This window comes from Falco biarmicus, chromosome 9, assembly GCF_023638135.1.
Source record: "Falco biarmicus isolate bFalBia1 chromosome 9, bFalBia1.pri, whole genome shotgun sequence".
In the NCBI taxonomy this organism is placed as follows: Eukaryota; Metazoa; Chordata; class Aves; order Falconiformes; family Falconidae; genus Falco; species Falco biarmicus.
This window is the reverse complement of record NC_079296.1, coordinates 33,014,913-33,034,331: the sequence shown is the minus strand read 5'-3', so window position 1 is coordinate 33,034,331 and position 19,419 is coordinate 33,014,913. Positions and strand designations below refer to the sequence as shown.

The 19,419-nt window shown below is 45.0% G+C and overlaps 1 protein-coding gene across 6 annotated transcripts in view; it reads right to left on the bottom strand.

Annotated features, from left to right (window-relative positions):
• The window catches only part of ALOX5 (arachidonate 5-lipoxygenase), a 44,456-nt gene that overhangs the window by 11,607 nt on the left and 13,430 nt on the right, over positions 1–19,419 (bottom strand). For 5 of the 6 annotated variants that reach the window (XR_008823879.1, XR_008823880.1, XR_008823881.1 and 2 more), the window contains exons 5-11: positions 15,892–15,998; positions 12,161–12,333; positions 11,289–11,435; positions 10,987–11,190; positions 10,634–10,720; positions 8,765–8,943; positions 5,952–6,073 (exon numbers count right to left, since the gene is read on the bottom strand). Coding sequence is in view for 3 of the 6 variants with exons in the window: in XM_056351598.1 (XP_056207573.1) it covers positions 5,952–6,073; positions 8,765–8,943; positions 10,634–10,720; positions 10,987–11,190; positions 11,289–11,435; positions 12,161–12,333; positions 15,892–15,998 (1,019 nt within the window). In the remaining 3 variants the exon portion in view is untranslated. Of the gene's footprint in view, positions 1–875; positions 1,047–3,580; positions 3,682–5,951; positions 6,074–8,764; positions 8,944–10,633; positions 10,721–10,986; positions 11,191–11,288; positions 11,436–12,160; positions 12,334–15,891; positions 15,999–19,419 lie in introns of all 6 variants that reach the window. The other variant, XM_056351595.1, reaches the window with a different exon arrangement.

Genomic DNA, 19,419 nt, shown 5'->3' with positions numbered 1-19,419 from the left:
CTGGAGTATTACCTGCTTTAGGTAACCATTTCCCATGACAGCACCCATACTACTAGTTTCTCAGCTGAAATCCACTTTCTTCTTAAAGAAAAACTTCATTTGAAGTACCCTCTGTCCATCATAAAATCATTTAGGTTGGATAAGCCCTTTAAGATCATTGAGTCCAACCCTCAACGTAGCACTCCCAAATCCATCACTAAACCATGTCCGTAACTGCCACATCTACATGTCTTTTAAATCTCTCTAGGGATGGTGACTCAACCACTTCCCTGGGCAGCCTTTTCCAATGCATCTTCCATTTAAGGATTTCAAAACACATCCTCCAGACAGAGCCCTTGGGTGAGACCACCAAGCACCTACAATCTCATTTTACATGAGGGAAATGGCTATAGACCATGCTTGCAAAGACTCCTGTGGGATTGTTTTGTTTGCACTCCACACCAGGCACAAGCCACAGTTGTAGTGCGTATGGCAGTGGGGCACATTTTCCAAAGGGACAGGACATGGGAACACAGCGGTGCTGTACCTTCTCCACCAGCACTATTGGGGCAAGGAGTGGAGAAAACCCTTGTGTCTCTGCAGCACTCTTCCTCCTGCACGAGCATCCTTACTCAGCAACACCATGCTTGAGTTTAGAAAATTTTGTTTTGGCTGAAACACAGCCTCAGAGCAAATATAGGACTGCTTGCTCAGAGCTGGTTTGCAACTGGCAGAACAAGGGCAAACCCACACCACTGATACATCTCCATGGAACAGCAAACATGGTCAAGTCAAGAACAGAGCAGCACTACAATCTTGTGAGTCCACGTGGCCTTGCCATGGCTTTCTTGGTCTCACCTACAACTCCACCACCTAGAGATGGGAGGTTGACTTACTTCATTGTCCTGGAATTGGCTCAAGGCCCAGACAGCTCCAAGATGCCAACAAGAACGTCCCCTGTCTGGCAGACTCTCCACAATTTGCTCGATGGTGACTGTTCCCTTTTCTGTTGGAGGAGGCTGGCGCATTGTTGGTGGGGCATTGGGAATCCAGGAACACCAGTCATACTGCACGACAACGAAAAAGAGCACAGTGAAAAGCTACAGTAGCTGGTATTTAGGAACACTGTGAAGGAAATCAGGAGTCCTGACACCAGGGGTTTTGCTTCTGTAATACGAGCCTCTCAGAAAGAGAAGGTACTAACTACAGGACAGAGAGATGCTCTAGAGAAGGACTGAAGGAGACAAGAAAGTCCTTGCTGTCTTCCTCAGGTTCTCACAAGGAAGAAAGTTGGGTTGTCTAAATCCTGCTAACCACATGTGCCACAAAACCCAGATTCACCAGCCAGGCTAAGGACTTAACTGTTTTCTTAAACAAAGATCTCTTCTGATAATCTGAGATGACCGCTCGTTAAAAACCCATAAATGATAGAATCTCCTTTTCTCCAGTTGCTTTTTTCTGCAAAATATGCTCTAAGAACGTGCACACAGTACTGTGGTCAAGTAGTAAAAGAGGCAAAGGATGCTGGTGCATCATGGAACATGGCATGTGGATGTGGCCACAGTGAGTGCCAGACTGGGAACTCAGAATCACTTCTGGCCTGCTTCAGTGTTGTGGGATGGTGATGTCTCATTTTGCCTCAGACATGACCTGGAGTTTTGCTGCCATCTGAGATGTTGCGCTTAGCATAACTCTTTTCCAAGCGCTTTTTCATTACCTTCATACATATCCCCTGCCCTGCCTGAGTGGAAGTCCCATTTCAGCTGCGTGCTGTGCTTACACTGCTCAGTCTGTTCTCTCCAATGCACAGCCACCTCCTCTTACCCTCAGGCCTCTCTCTCTGCCATTTTTTCCCCGTGGCTGAAGACCCTTTTTGCTAATGAACTGAACATCCTCTGCACACCAAATTCCCCCTCTCATTCTCTGAAGGCTCTCCGCTAAACCCTAATAACCTGGGCAATATTAAGAGATGGTTTCTTAGTGGTACTTGGAACAGACAGGACTTCCTGACGGGGTGGCTGGGAGATGTCTCAGTCACTTGTAATGACAGGTCAGAAGTGAACAGTTGCAGAGGTCTCTGGTCATCGATGTAACACAGAAATAGCATGGGTTCACTCGACACTTGGCTCTACACCTGCTCCAGGGGTCCTGAACTGCTGGGGTGGGCAGGAGGGTCAGCATGGAGAACAATGTGGGATGTGTTTGGGAATAATCACCATAGGAAAGATAGTCCCCCTGCTAATCAGGTCATCCATGACTGAAGCCAGAACATGCCAAAAAAAAGCTCATAGAATATCTCAGATTGGAAGTGACCCATAAGGACCATCAAGTCCAACTCCCTGCTCCTCAAAGGACTACCTAAAACTAAACCATATGACTAAGAGCATTGTCCATGCTCCTTGAACTCTGACAGGCTTGGCACCGTGACCAGTTCCCTGGGGAACCTATTTCAGTGACTGACCACCCACTCAGTGAAGAAGCTCTGTGTGATACAGACTGACAAAGAGATGTGCTTCTGGCTGTGAAGCCTGGTTTCCAAAATGCCTTGATGTTGGGAGAAACAGCATTTGAAAGGCAGGCTGTTTCTGTAGTTTCAGGGTAGACATATGTCAGTAAAGGCAGGCAGTGATAACATAGATTTTCAGTAGGTGACATATTAAACATCACAGAGGAAGCTCAAAGTTGCCAGTTGGCTCACAAACTCAGGAAATGAGCAGTGATGCCCTTTCCATGCACCGGGAATATTACACACATTGGTGCTTTTGAAAACTCGACATACCTGACCAAAACCTAGATCTTCACAGATGCTTTGCTTCAACTTTCCATGCATGTCAGTGGGAGTTAAGTGTCTAGATATCACTGACTTCAGTGAGACTTTACCTTGTAGAGGCTTGTCTCTGCTGCTGCAGAAAGTAGAAGTGGAGGTCCTGCAGACATGCAAGGCAGCTTTCAACTTGTTAACTCAGAAGCCTTGGTAAATGCTCCATTAGGCCAGCTAGGTCACGGTACTGCTGGGACTGAGCTGTTGGAGGTAGCCAGCTGCACCAACCCAAAGACAGATGGTGTATGCATGAACTGCAGTCACAGCACTGAGCTGCGCTACACGTTCCCTAAGCCACATCTGAAAATGGGATGTATGTTGCTTCGGCCCAGGCACACTGCCAAATTAACACAACTTACAACAGCAACCCACGGCAGTCACCTGTGCATACACTTACAGCAAATATAAAGTCAAGTCACTTAGCATAACTTACTGCATTTCATCACAGAACGTGCCACAGACTACCAGCACATATCATAACCAGGCAGTTCGGGTGATGTCTGCAAAGTATGGTAGCTAGACTGTGCACCTGAATCCTTAAGCATTTCTGAAAAGGGTCTTAGCAACCCATGTAATGCTTTAAAAGTATTGTTTCCCATCATAAAACTATAATATACAAGTTACAACCCCTAAACTTGAACTTTGTAGGTATTTGGGACTCAAAATGCCTTTCTCAGCTTCCAAAATACTTCCCTTTCCACAGAAACATTTCTCAGACCTTGCCCTGGTAGATGAACCTCCCAGTTCAGAAAGAAGAACAGTCTTCCCAGAAATTCCTACCTGACCAAAATTCACAGCTGCGTGCTGGGCTGATGTGGTGAATATTATCACTGTGAGATATTCTGCTAGCTTCTCTCGTGTCCTGATCGCCTTAGGAAACCCTAAACAAGGGAGAAGAAAAGCTTAAGTAACCCAGCTATGAAGTAACCCAGTTACCTGGTAGTAATCAGCCACTCAAAAGGCATGAGTTGGAGAACTGTGCAGCAGTCACTGAAGAGCAGGGCATTCTCTTTTTGAATCTTGCTGTGTGGTCTAACAGGAGCTACTCAACCCCTCTGTGTCTTGGCTGTCCAGCTCTAAAAACAGAGAGATCCTGCCCTACCTCATACAGGTTTGTGAGGGATCACCACTGTTTGCAAAGCATGGAGTGCTCCTTAAGGGAAAGGCAAAGTATAATTACACCTTTAAAAAATACAGTATCCCTGTCCTCTTACCCTACCTACCCTGCAGCAAGGAACCCAGAGAGTCCACAGGGCAGGGGTCTCAGATGCTCCCTTTCTCTTCAGTCTGCAGTGCAAGCAGGAAAGGTTCAGGCCAAGGAGCAAACGACCACGTGCTTGTATTTATAAAGGTTCGAGGCTCAGCGATCAAGTGCACTGTGAGAAGGAGTGCAGGGAGAGCTTATTTGCTGAAACGGGAAGTGAGGAAGTGAGAACTTCTGAAAGAGAGACAATGGAATGAGGAACAGAAATAGTTGCATCAAGCTGTCTTTGGAGGGGAATAACCAAACAGAGTTATATAAAGGAAGAAGGGAATAGTTAGGCACTAGGGAAATACTTTGCTACCAAAGCACCCCCAAGCCTGTATCTCTCCTACCCCCACTACATCACAGCCATGTGCTGTACTCGCTGTCCCAGCCTAATGTGATCTCAGGTCCCAGGATACCCAGAGACCTGTCAGCACCCTGGGGTGAGCCTGCCCTTGCTCAGGCTGCCTGTGCCAGCTGCTTCACACCTCCACCACCAACCTGACGCAGATGTGAACTCAGCCTGAGAGGGAAGAGGCACATGGTAGCTCTGGCCAGCCACCAAGCTCAAAGAAGAGGTGATGCACCATCCCCTTCTGTATCCTGCTATCTTACGCACACTGCGCTCATCTTTAAAGCAGTTTGGCAGGCTCCCAGTCAGAGCAGGAATGGAGACTGAAGGGGGAGCCCTGGGTGCAACTGCCTCCCCCAGTTATCTGCCTTCAGTTCTATACAGACCCAGCCAAGTCCCCCTGCTCTATGCCACAGCCCCTGCTGTGGCAGCGGTGCAGACAGTGATGCTGCAGGCCTGGCAGGTTTCCCATCTCTAGTGGCAGTCCCACCACCAGTGGTGCTTGTAGTATTCCACCCCAGCTGTAGCACCAGAAGGGCTCGGTACTTGTCCCATATCAAGATGCTCAGGTCAAGCATGAACTTCCTACTAGGATGCCATTTCTAAGCTTTTCCTAAGAGAAAACTAGACAAACAAAAATGACAGCAAGTAGGTGTCCCCCAATCCTTTGCTTGTCCAGGCAGGCAGAGCCCAGGAGACTGTTGTACACCAACACATACTGGTAATGAGTGGAAACATGACCGTTTTGCCTGGAGGTCTCACACACAAACACGTGTGCATGCAATGCCAATGCCATCTGCCCCAGATCACTGGCCAACAGGTGTTTCCAGATGTAAATCAGTCAGGACAGTATGAAGGATCCCACCCACCTGTATAAATTCCTGAAAACCTGCCTGGACAAAGTTGAGTGGAAGCAAAAACACGTTTAAGGAAAGGCAGGAGTGTTAACTCAGGGGGAAGAATAGAGCCATATTATGGGTGAGAGCTACCATAGCCAAGTAATGGTTTGCAATAAATGAGAGACAGCAAGAGGAGACCGAGCACAGGAAAGTATTCCTTGGAAAGAAATACATGTATCTTCTCTTGAAGAGAACAGAACAGCTCAACAATGACACAGATACTGAACAAATGCAAGCTACTGCTGCAGAGGTTCTTACTGGCTCTTATTTGGTGCAAGGTTTGGAGGAGAGGATTCAAGAGGATCTCGCTGCTCCTTGTGACTTTTATCAGTCTGGCTGGTGGTTCCAACAGCACACACAGACAGCCCCTCCCCTAACGCTTAAAGCGTGAGCTGGCAAGATCAAAGGACCGATCCCCAGTGTACAGAGAATTGCCCAGCACAAGTTGCCCAAGCTCGTGGTGAGAATCTGGCAAACGAAGGAGCTGTCTCCTGAGGGAGAGAGGGCCTGATCCAGCATCTGGTCCATAAAAATAAACATCTTTGGGCCAAGAAGGGAGAGGGTCTCCACCAGTACAAGGCATACTGTGCATGCAGCACTGCTGTCAGCAGGGGCTCAGCAAGCCGCAGACCGGTCTGGGCTATCATATCTTACCTGAGGCCTTCACACCCCTCATCCCATAGACGTAAATGTCTTTGACGAAAGCCTGGAGCTCCACATCCTCACACACCACCTCGTCACTCTCGTAGTAGATGTGAATCACATCCTCTGCAAAACTGCAGACACACGAACAAATGAAGAAGACAAAGCAAAAAGGAGAAAGCAAGCCTGTCATTCCCTGAGACCTTCTACTGACCAGGCAGATGTTGCATACGGAAAGGGCAAGAGTTTCAACACCCTCCTACCTCCTTTCCACAAGCAGCGGGAATGCACAGAAGCAACTTTGATTCATTTCTGACTGCAATGTCACTTCCTCCCCCAACAAAAAAATGCTGAGCCACACTACATCCCCTGAAGAGTCCTGTGTGCTTTATTCTCTTATTTGAGGCTTTGCTCCTGTGCAGACCTCTGTCATCACATCTACGTATATTTCTTCACTTAATACAGACTCTGTCTGGCATATCCACATGGCTTTCACAATGGGAACAGAAGTTCCCAACTGTGACACTGGCACCATCCCCTGTATCCCACATTGGGATACTCCAAAGCTGCTCCTGAATACCATTCAAAGAGTTGATCCCCTTCTATCGCACATCCTTTTCACAAAACCCAACTGGCACACTCCAAACCAGGGGTGGCCCTGGAAACTCCTCTTCAGAAGAAGAGGTTTAGAGCTTTTTCCTACACCCACTGCATACAGCAGGCATCCCCTCCTTGTTCAGTTCCTCTTCTCAAAATCCCTCTTTCTATAAAAGCTTCCCAGGCTAACTCACTTCAGAAATAAAGTCTCTAAAACCACTAAGATAACAGAAATAGTTCTGAAAGCAATAAAAATAGGTAAGCCTGATTTCCTGAAGATTTGTATTTCACGACTGCATGACTGTTTAACTGAGCTACGCTGAGATATTCTGTTAGCTCTGCAGGTACCTATAATCTCTTGCTAAGTATTTTGACAATAACCCATAGGGTGAAACATTTGACTACAGAAGCTGACTGATGGGATTAAGAAGTGTTATCCAATACAGATTTCCCCCCTAAAAAGCTATACTTTTTTTTTTTTTTTTTTTTTTTTGCGCAATTTGGAGACCTTTAGAAATCTGTCAACATGGTTTCTATTAGCCAACTAAGTCAAGAGTTGCTATTGAGGCAAACAGCTGCATATACACCAAGGGTTTCAGTAATTTTGACTTCCAGAGAAAGCCAAAAGAAAAGAAAAATTCTGCATGATGCAGAGATAAAGCTGCTCTGCATGAGCTCTGCCTCCACCGCCTGGCACCTGGGCCAAATGCACACAGAGGGTAATCCTTCTCTTACACTACGGCAGTATTTTAGACCCCCTTCCATGCAAATATAAATTAGTATATGAAGTGTGGATGAGGCCTTTTGGATTGGAATATCTTTGGGTTGGAATATCTATCTGCAGTTAGATCAGAAATAAGAAGCTGAGCATTACAGAGGGGTTTAAAAAGCTGCTGCGTGAGCCTCACTGTTTGTAAAGGGACAATCTTACCAGCTTTCTTAAGTATAGGCCATCTACCACATGTAAGGCAATGCTGGGGATAGAAGTTATTTCATCAAAAGAGTGGAGACTGACACCCCTGCAGAGTGCAGGAGATTCATGGTGACTAGACACATGCACGACTGTGGGTTCGTGGGTCAGGATATCACACTCAAAAGGGTACTGCCCATGACATTTATAAACCAAATTATTCACTTACGAAGAACCTCTCAGCCAAGTTTGAGCCAATGTAACATCTTCCTCCAGCTAGGTTAACACCCACAAACAGTCAAACTAAATTGAGTCGAGTAAGTACTATCTGGTATTTGAAAAGATGCATCTCGATCAGCAAAGAAAACACCGGAAAGAGAACATGGTCAAAAACCAGACTATATCAAGAAAACAACCGCAGAAAAGTTGTAACTTCCTTTACCCTCAAATGGGCACTAACAATTGCAGGAAACACTGCAAGATAACCCCTTGCCAAAATACAGAGAAAACACAGGAGACAAAGACGTACCCAACACTTCAAACTTTATGCTTGCATTATAAACATCCCACTTTGTGTACACAAAAGGCTGATTTTTAATGAACATGCTTTTCAAAAGCCATGTCACCAAAACCAGCTGCATATTTAGCAAGCAACTTATGCCACGCAAAAAATACATTGTTTGTGAAATGCAACATATGAATCATTCCATTCTGAGGCAGTGTTTCATAATTGAAAAGCAGTCATGTTGCTGTGGTCGAGCAGCCTTGCAGTACTTCCGACTCAGAATTGCTGCCCTTCTTGACAAAACTTGGGCCTTGCCATTCTGAGGCATTTCAAGAAAGGTTTTGCTCAAACTGAGTTTGAGAACACAGCTCTCATGCAAGCCAAGCTTATATTTCCACTCCACAAGAACCTTGACAAGCTCATGTGGCTGGCCCAGAGAGTTGGGTTCTCTCTTGGTTTGTGCATAGCTAAAAAGGAAGGCTAATTAAATTCCCTTTGCAAGGCTGAATTCCAACTCACTAAACTCTGTGAAAACCTACAGAAGAGCACATACTTATAAAGGTTCCTCTGAAATACAGCATGAAAGAAAGCAGGGCTGAAAAAAGCAGGAATTAACAGTCTTTCCAGGGTGTGTACTTGGCTATGTATTTTTCCTCAGATGAAATATAATGGATGGAAAAGCCACCACATGACTGAACAGCCCACGTGCTCTTCACAAGCTTGTGATGAAGAGTGCAGTGAGCAGGGAGAAAACAAAGTCGTGTCTCTGTGACAGTGACTTTATTAGACATTTCTAGAACTACGGTCTCTTACCTCTTTATAGCCTCCCAGACTTTAATGCCATCATCCCGGTAATAGTAGTAGGGGATATCCTCTTTGCTCTCCATCCCTTTAGCTTTGATCTCCTCAGGGAAGCAGAGGGAGCTATAAGTCAGATCCTTCATTGCTTTCTGCACCATTTGTACATGTCCTCCTCCACCTGTAGCATTTGCCTGCAGGAAGAATGGCAAGACTGGAAGAGTGGGAGACTATGTTCACTTTGTGCTGAGACTGGCTTTCCTGATTTGCAGGAGGTAGTGTATTCAAAATGGTGGTGAATCTGTTTTTCAAGAGAAAACAACATCTCTACACAAACAAGTACCAAACTGCAGAGGTCTACTGCAGCTGTGCATTTTGATTTTGAAGACTTCACACCTCTTTCACATTCCTATTATAAGCACCTACTTATAATGGAATACGGTAATAAAGTGAAGGAACATGGAAGCATCGAACCCAAAGCACTCTGCCAGCACTACGCTCCAGAACTGGCATATGTGTGAAGGAAGGCAGCCAGGAGCGTGTTGAAAAAGGGCTTTTGCTAAACCATCCACTGCTGCTACAGAGTGGTTTCAGAGAAAGCATTTAGGGATGCAGGCTACCATTAGCCACCCTGGAACTTAAGCCAGAAGATCAGTCCTGCTGGGTGGCTACCGATGAGGACTGGCTGGGGTTTCAGTATACGTTACATGTGGAAACACGGTGTGTCCACAACAAACTGCACTGCAAAACTCTTTAGATAATCGTTGCACAGAAGTTCCCAAATGTTGCTTTTCTAGCATGATGCTAGTGTTGTAGCAGTAGTCAGCTTACACTTACTGTCCCGTGGCTGGTTGTTCATCTACACTGGAACCAACAAATTCTGGAACTCCAGGATCCCCGCTGGCAGGTCTTAGCCACACACTCATCCCACACGCACAGGGTACCCACATTATGGTTCTGTTCAAAGGGATGGGAGCACCTGCTGGGTCTCCACAGTCAGCAGAGGAGTATAGAAGACAAGGAAGGTGCCTGGATTTAACCTCTCTTTTCTTCTTGGGTGAAACACTCTGGAGCATGGAAGCTGGTTTTGGTCTGGTGCCAGAGGTGTAAGGGGGACAGAGTTGTTCTAAAACACAGCCTCCCTCTTCAGAAGGGCCTCTGAAACCTCCCCAAACTTCCCAATTGCTGATAGCATGTTGTCACAGACACGGCTGCATGCTAACCTGTTGTGGTTCCTGCAGCATGCCATTTCTGGGGGAGCCAAGGGAGGAAAAGCTGTGTACACGTTAAACACCAGTGCAGTCAGATTTAGGTGTTCAGATTTGACCTAAGAGCTGATCACAGTCAATGATATATGGCTATGTTTCACGGACCCAGACAAAGCTGAGTTTTAAACCTAGCAGTTCTGTTGGTCTGTTGTTTACAGCAATTCAAGGAGACAGGCTGGAATCTACACCCACTACTTGTGGGCTTAGAAAGCTATTTTATCTACATGTCTTTCTCTGATGCAAACTTCCTTTTGCAATCACAAATTCTTCTGCTCCCCGCCTCTGCCCCAAGATGAATAACTGAGTACTTAAAGGAAATAGGGGACTTAACTCCTGCACTCCTATACTTATACCACAAAGCCACATCAGGTATGAGTAAGTGAGATACTGACTCACTACTGACATTGGCCAGTTCTGAATTGGCTACTTAGTGGTAAAAGGTAACATCTTTAGCACAATGAGGCATCAGTTCTGCATGCCAGTTTCTCAGATGGTATTAGTTATGTTTGCCCTTTATTAGAAGGGTCAAGAAACAAGGCAATATGTGATGGTTAAAGGACAGAAACACATAAGGAACCATGAAGGATAATGAAGATTTACAAAGGGGATTACTTACCTTGTCAAAAAGGCCACATTCACAGATAAGCTGTTCTCTGGCTTTGGTATTAATGGCTATTGTGAACCGCATGTGTGGCACCAAGAGCTGTGAAACAGGAAAAACAATGAAAGAAGGCACATTCTCTGACTGAACTCAACAGCAAGGAGGTGTAAAGTTTGAAGTCCTGGAAGCCTGGTGGCTTAGCTGTAAGTTGCCTTGCAGGGAAGCCAGCCAAACTATCTCAGCTGAGCTGTCACCAGGCCTTCTTTTGGTTTGTCAAATTAACATGATAACCACCCTGACCCACTTCATCCTTTCATAATAACCACCCTGACCCATCACCCATAGCATCCCTTCATGCAAGAACCAACCTTGAAGAGGGGATGTACAGCAGGTAGCTGCCGGAACATCGCTATGCTGAACACCTCTGAGACTAAGTGGGTCCGTAAGAGATGGGTCACTGTCTGGTGGATGTGGAAATCAGATGAACGAACCCAAATTTTAGCTAGCAGCCAGTCATATGTGGCATCTGAAGGAAGGAATATGGGATTGTCTGGCCCAGGCTTTTGACCAAGCTGAAAGATTTAAGAAGAATATGAAACCCCAAGTCATTCATGTTTAAGATGAGACAACAAGCCATGTGCCCCTTTAAAGACCCTGACAGTAAGCCCACCTGGATTGCAATGGGTACAATTTTATTCTCCAGATTCTTATACAGCAGACAGATGGGTGCAGCCAGGTACTGTATTGTGCATGGGTCTGTTTTATTGGCATCCACACCATCCAGCAGCTCGTAGTCCACAATGAAAATGTTTCCTTGCTGCAGGGCGAGGGAAAAAAGCATGGTGTGTTTTAATGGAGTGCAAGCAGCAAGGCTAGGAATAAAGGCTGGGAAGTCTTGGTCAGCGGTGGGCTTGTGCCCTGTGGTTAGGAGTGGCCACTGGCCCGCCCTTGCTCGTGGTGTCTCAGGGATGATGCCATTGAGACAGCAAGCAGCTTACACAAACTGACTTGTGTCTGCTGACTCTGGCAGTAAGCCTTTCAGCAAAGAGAGACCATGTATTTGGCATTCATGCAATGACAGTAAAATGCAAACAAGTTTCACATTGCCAGCTGAAGAGACCCCCATGCTCATCATACAACCAAAAGCAAGGCACCACCCTGGCTAACCCTTCTTCAGCATGTTAGCTCAACCCTGCAGGTGACAGCAGGGTAAGACCCTACCAGGAAAGGAAGAGGCACTTTTCCTTGCTGAGGCAGGCAGGCAGTCCCTAATCTTTCAGAGGAAACCACTGAAAAGGGACCCTTCACCTCGTGGTGACATCTCTTTAATTGAACCTGGAGAAAAGCACGGCCCGCAGCTCCAGGACAGCGGCAGAAAATAGTCAACAGAAGTGTCGCTAGTCTGCAAAGACAAGCAGCTTTGCCGTAACAAACCACACAGCCTGAAGAGAGGAGATGTGACTGAAGGCAGTTAGAACAGGGTTTGGAGGTTAGAGGATACAAGAAGGAACAGATGAAGTCCAACCTGACTCAGAGCCATACCTTTACTTCCTCCTCCAGGGTCAGGTTCCTCTCCAGACTGCATTCCACCATATCCATAGTCACAGGAAACTTCTTGGGTATCTCTGTGCATCTCCGGATCAGTACAGGATTGCATCCATTCAGGAACTGGTAGCCAAACATAAAATCTTCCTTCCAGTGCTGCATCACATATTCTACAGGAAAAACAAGCCTGCAGCATCAATATCTGCACGGCACCGTTATCCTACTGCACTGTAGGATTCCTCCTTTACTCCCCACTGTTTGCTATACTGCACTGCAACTTCCAACTAAAGCAAGCAGCAAGAAAAGTGTTCAAAAGCTGCCATCGATTTTTAAGAAAAAACACTTAAGATAAATGGACAACATAATCTTTGCTTTTCACTTTGAGAAGAATTAAACTGATAATCTGTTTCTCCATGCACAGAAGCAATGAGGAGTAAAATACCCCACTCCTATGAAAAATACTGTCTCCATCTGCAGACCACCTTCTCAAGTCTTCCAAGATATTTCTAAATCTCACTCTTTAAATTCTCAGGGTATGCAGTACAGAGGGATTAGTCCAAAAAAAAGATGGCACAGGCAGGAGAAGGAAAATACAGAGCAACGTGGGTAGGGGAAGAGTAACAGTGGCTGGAGCAGTTCTCTTGGCTGGAGCTGGGCGAGGGACACCTGGGGAAGGGTTTTGGCTTTGTCTCAGTAAAACTCCTCATTCATTGTTTTGCTTGTTTAACACCTTTTTTCCCTCTGCTTATTTTTCAATTGCTAATATAAACCCAGATTAACATAGCTGCTTAATAAAATGCTGGCTTGGGGTACTCCATCTCTTTACTATTACGTATGTAATACTACAGGATGTTTTCCATAATTACGCTGTGTTCTGTTTCATAATGTCATGTCCCCACTTCAGCCTACAAGTTCAGCATCAGAAAAAAACATGATTAACATGAAAAATCCCATTGGTATCTTCAGGTGGAAAATGAAGCAAGTAAAGTTTTCCACTATTGCCTGTTTTCAGACAAGGCAGAACTTTTTATGAAAGCAATTTATTTTCCTACAAAGGGTGAAAAAGATAGACCTGAAGGAATGCAGTGATTTTTTTTTTTTTAAAAAAAAAAAGTCTTAAAAATCACAATGCTTTCTAAGAGTGGAAAAAAGTTAAGTTTATGTAAAGTTCGCATTTACATCATCTCTGTCAGTTGCATAATGAGTCTGGAGCTGTACCTGAAGTCTATACCAAGCAATAAATGACTCAACACCTTGGACAGAAACTGCATGAATGAAAAATGCCTTGAACCACCTTTTCCATTAGCCCTTTTCTGCCAAGGCCTGCAAATAAGCAGATTCAGAGTTGCATTAACATAACTGAGACCAATGTTTAACATTTAAAACTCAAGGAATTGGAGCCTTCCTTATCAATACGGAAATGTTATCGATGTAACTAATTGTAGATCATATTAATTCTCGTTTTAAAATTACTTTAGGAAGCAATCTTATTAAATGTAACAAATTGCCATAATTAGTTTTTAATAGCTCTGGCTGCTTTGTGTGCTTCATTTTACACCCAAGTCTGCAGAAGTTACTCTTATTCCTGTTAAGGAGTCCTTAGGCAGCCTGAAGAGGAGCAAAACTTCAGAGCAGGAGGGAAAAGTATTTTCCTTTGCAGAGTCTGAACAGGCTGTTCACACACATTTGAGGAGCCACATGCTAATCAATTTATAGTATCTGTGTATCAATTATATCTAATAATACAGTAAAATAATGTAACCGTGGGTGATAGTAGGTTGGGTCTGGCTCACAAATCAAATGTTTCCCAGCCCTGCTTTACAGAAACAGCTCCATGAACTTCAAACCCCGTGTCTGTCTGCAGTTCTTCGTGCTGGGTTTTCAAATAACTGCTAAGATTTCCATATTGAAAAGAGTTAAATAGAGGTAGGATTTTGTCTTTGATATGTTAACACTACATCAATGGGATTTTTAACAGTATGAAAGATACTGCAGAAACTGAATGGCCCTGAAGACAGAAGTGAAACTCACGCTCCTAGAGAGGGATTTCTGTCTTCTGGTAGGAGGATGCATGTATGAAATGGCAAGCACAGTGGGACACTTAGTGCAGTATGCACAACTAATTCTGACATATTTTTTTAAAAGAGATTACACTTCAGATAAATGCCACACGCCTTTTCAGGCCTAGCTTGCGCTTGTTTCCAATAAGAACCACAGTTCCTCAGGTTGTGTTCTTGGGGCCCATCCTGGCTGCAGCAGGACCAAGTGAAGAAGTTGCAGCTCCCAGGTCATTCCCAGCTCTTTGCAACTCATCCCCAGATCTGATGGCCTAACCACACGGGCTTTCAGGCCTGAAACAAGTTCTGTCAAAATGACCCCTGTTGGGAAAAACTTACCACTGAGGAATACTGAGCTGCCCATGTCATTGACACATGAGAACTGACCGGGAGGAGATACAGGCGAGGTCACAACAGCAGAACTGAGGCAGTGTGTCCTGGTTTCGACTGGGATAGAGTTAATTTTCTTCCTAGTAACCGGTACATTGCTGTGTTTTTGGATTTAGTATGAGAATTATGTTGATAATACACTGATTTTTTTAGGTGTGGCTAAGTAGTACTTACTTCAAGTCAGGGACTTTTCAGCTTCCCATGCTCTGCCAGCAGGGAGGGGCACAAGAAGCCAGGAGGGGACACAGCCAGGACAGTTGACTCAAACTGGCCAAAGGGATAGCCCATACCACAGAATGTCATGCTCAGTGTATAAACTGGGGGGAGCTTGCTGGGGGGGCCGATGGCAGCTCAGGGACTGGCTGGGCGTCAGTCAGCGGGCAGTGAGCAATCGTATTGTGCATCACTTGTTTTTTGGGGGTTTTATTTCTCTCTCTCTTTTTATGGTCTCCCTTTTAATTACAATTATATAATTATTGTCATATTTTATTTTATTTCAATTATTAAAGTGTTTTTATCTCAACCTGTGGGTTTTACCTTTTTTCCAGTTCTCCTCACCATCCCACTGGGGGCAGGGGTGAGTGAGCGGCTACGTGCTATTTAGTTGCCAGCTGGGCTTAAACTATGAAACAGTGGTACCCTCCCCATGTTGGAACAGGGTCAAGAAGTTGGAACTGTTAGCAGCAGTGCAACCAGGACAGAGCACATGGCTGCAAGTTAGGCAACTGCCTTTGAGCTGGTCTGTGTAAGAGGAAAGAGGGGTCACCCTCATACTTGACTTTATCAGAGGACATTTCCAGACTCGCCTCTTTGGAGATTTGCCATGTATTTAGATGCCTGAAGTGGGACACAGACGATCAAGCTTCCAATAATGCCTCAACAGCTAATACGCTCTGTAAAGCACTCACACTAATCCGTCCCTAGGTTTGGATGTGAAATACTTACGGAAATTCATTCTATGGGACTTGAATATATCTGAAAATACATTTCTAAAAGCCAAAAGTGACTATGATGCCCAGCTGGCCTGACCTCCAGTATAGCTCAGGACAGAGTAGGTTACTGAGCAATCACCCATGAATTTTAGTTTGTGTGAGATCATCGCTTCTCTTTTTGGTCTTGTGGGCTGCTGGTGTCATCAGCAGTCTAAGATTACGGATTATTTATGAAAAAACATGGGAGAGCAGAAGTCTGAGTAAGCCACTTCCATCCTAATCAGATATGTACAAGACAACTAAGTAGTCATTCTACAGTGCAAACATGAGCAAATGCTGGTAAACCCACCAGAGATTGTGTTGCTGATTCTGACAAAGATCCTCTCAAAATCTGCAAAATCACTCCAGGAGGACTGGAACATGTGCATGAAACGGTTGACATAAAGATTCTCCATCCTAAAAATAAAACAAAACATCTCTGAAAAAAATCAACTCCAGCTTCCTCAATACCCTTCCCCATTCTTTTCCATGCTTTTATACCCCTACATACAATACATTTTCAGTGGTGGAATGAGAGACTGGTTGTCTCCTATTTGTTGAGAAATTTGTTGGCTGCACCTTTACACACAGCCTGAAGGCATCTCAAGTGCCCAGTCCCTGCTATTGCACTTCCTGAACTCCATTCTAGAGTTGTTCTTGGCAGCCTACAATGGCAGTGCTTTAGGACCTATGTCATATAAAAACTATAGTCAGAAAAGCTAGTGCTTCACACACTGTCAGTAGTTAGCAACAGCTGAGAGTTTAAGGTCATTATTAGCACTGGTTCAGAAAGGAGTATGGTGACACATACAGACTGAGTCATTTGCAGGAACTCACAACACACACAACCCAGGATCAGTTCAGCCAGTATTCCTAAACAGAGAACAGCTCCTGTATCTGTGTCACCAAGGCCAGACTGGACCCCTACAGCATGAGCCTGAGTTTTTGAGAGCTTTCTATCTACTAGAGCTGCTGTTAAGCTTGATGCTCATCTCTAACCTCGGGAATTAAGTCACTTAGTTGCAGACATCACATGAACATGGCAACTTGGGAGCCAGAAACATCCAATTTAAAGTGCTAATTCATCAAAGTTTTCTGTCTACAATAGAGTCAAGCATGTTCACTTTGTATAAGTCCTACATTGTTATGAAATATAAATAATTTATTTTCACTAGAAAACAAATAATGAATTTGGAAAAGAAAGTTGGCTTTCCCACTAACACTTTAAATGATCAAAGAAAAGCACACACGTCACACAAAGATAAGCAGAGTAGGTAACGGAGTAAAGAGGGGTCACACTGTTGCAGAAAATCCTCTCAAACAGAATTTGAGGGAGGAAAAATCCAAAGAGGGTGGATTTATAATCAGTAAATTTGACTGAGGCAACTTAAAAAGAACTGGATTAGAAGTGGCTGAAGAGGACCAAAAGCCTGGAAAAACAGCAAGTGGTAATCTGGAGGAGGGCTCTAGACCGGCATCACCATAACCCAGGCAAAGGAGCAGCTCCTCCACTAAGCCCAGGGCATGTAGAATGGACTGTTTCTGTCCAAACAGAAAACTGTTTTCCCCAATAAGTCAAGTACTTCTCAGATGTCTCTGGCACATACTAGAAACCAGAGCAAGGAAAAAATGGCAGAGTTGCTTGTAGAACTAAATCTACCCAAATGTGACACTGGTCCAAAATAGCTATGCAAGCCTGCGTTTCTGGCACAGAATCCAGGGTGAGGGTTTCCATTTGCTAGATAGCGCAGGTCACATCAGCATGGGAAACCTTCAGGATTACCCACACCTAAACATAATTAATCCCATAAACGTACAGAATTATCCACTGCCAACAGTATCTAAAGACCCAACCTTGCAACAACAGAAGGGACCTCTAAGACACATCTCTAAGTTGTTTTGCATGTCCCAAGGGAAATGGCTTTCCCCTCCCCTCTTCCACCGTTCCCTAAGTCTCATATAACTCTCACAGCTTTCACGTTTTTCCTTAAACATGCTTCCTGCCCACTGCTGCACCATGCAACTCTGCACCTGCCCTCAGATTTCCAAACCTCCCTGTTTTCCTTCCTTCCCCATGACTTTCCCCACCTACTGCCACTCCATTCACACAAATAGTTGTCCCAAGCTCACAAAGCACAACAGGGTAGCTAGAAAAGGGCTATCAAACACATTCGCCAATGCTTTTCACAGTTCACCCAGCCAAAAGCATAGGTGAGGTCTAGATTTTCAGCCAAATGTGCCAGGCAAGAAGTATTGTTGCTCTTCAGAAAAACCTCTTTTGGTCATTCCAGTTCTCCCGAATGGCTGACTATCTGCAATAAAGTTTCAGGTTCCTACTTCATGGGGAGGTGCCCCTTACAGCCAACGACAAAAATAGATGTCCCTGCAATCTGTTGAATTGTTTGCAAGTTTCACTTGGCTGTGACTAAGGATCTTTGACAATATGCCACCGACTGGTAGGATGGGACTGCTAGAAGGGGAACGTAGCCTGCAAACTGGTTATGTCTACTAACAGCAAACGGGTCACCTCTGGCTTTCAGATGCTCTTGCTTCTGCATCACCCAGATCCCCTAAAGCAGCTGGGGAAGAGCTGTTTTACACAAGCTAACACCATGTTAGCTAGAAGCAACAGCTCTTGGAAAACACAGGATGTGTGAAAGTTTGGAATACCACACCATTGCTAGGTTAACAACAGAAGATCCCAATGACCTTGCAGGGGTTTTGTATATTTTCATGCCTCTCCTCTTCCCTTAAAGGAGCTATTCCTTGCCTTTTCTGAGCTAGACTGTTTCCTGAAGATGGGCCAAAAGAAGAGCTGCAGTGTTTGCTTTCTTCCCTTGCCTGGAACAACTTGGTTTTGCCGCAGGCTTATTCACAACAGCACAACATGACAACTATGATGGATTTTTCCGTTTTTCAGAATGGCCTCACCCCTGGCTCTGTTCCACAGTGAACATGGACTGCTGTCCCACCTGACTGAATCTCAGAGTACTTCACAGACATGCATGGAGTCTCCTCCCAGCACTTTCTGGGAGGTAAAGGAAGTGAAATTATAAATTCAATAATTTGATAAATTCACGTTGATAATTTAACGTTATCAGTTTGTACACAGAGGGAAAATAAACTAAGAATTAGAGACTGGCTGTGGTAATCTGGCCTGCATTGTATTAAAGGCCTGACTACAGATCAAGAATGTTCTCTTCTGGCCTTATAAAAACAAAATGACTAGCCTTTTAAACAACGCTATGTAAAGTTCCACAGTTTTCTTGGGTTGTCTTGCCTTCCCCCCCCGCCCCCCCCCCCCCCCAAAGAACTATTTTTGATGGTCATGTTCATCATCTGCTAACTAAAAGGCCCCTGCAGGGCTGCGTTCCAGTACTTGTCTGTGGAAGAGGAACATCAAAGTCTGCAGTTTTCTAAGGATCTACGGTCAAGGCTCCAGAATCTTCAAAGCTTCTTAAACTTTAAGGATCTACTGAATACTCAAGGATTTCTTAAGGAATAAGGTGTTTCGTGAGAAGGGACCTCAACTTCTGGCTCATATTAAAGATGAGAGATTGGTTCTTTGGAAGTCTGAAAGCAGATCACAAAGTTGAGGCAATACCTGTGCCTTTGGGTAAGCTTGGGGAGCAGGAGGCAACTGTCAGTTCTTTGTACTATTAATCTAACCCAGGGGTCCTCAAACTACGGCCCGCGGGCCGCATACAGCCCCCCAGGGTCCTCAATATGCCCCCTGGTATTTACAGAACCCCCCGCCCCCCCACCCCCCCACCGGGGGCTGGGGTGGGAAACCAAGCAGCCGCAGATGACTGCCTGCCACTTCATCCGCGCGCCGGCC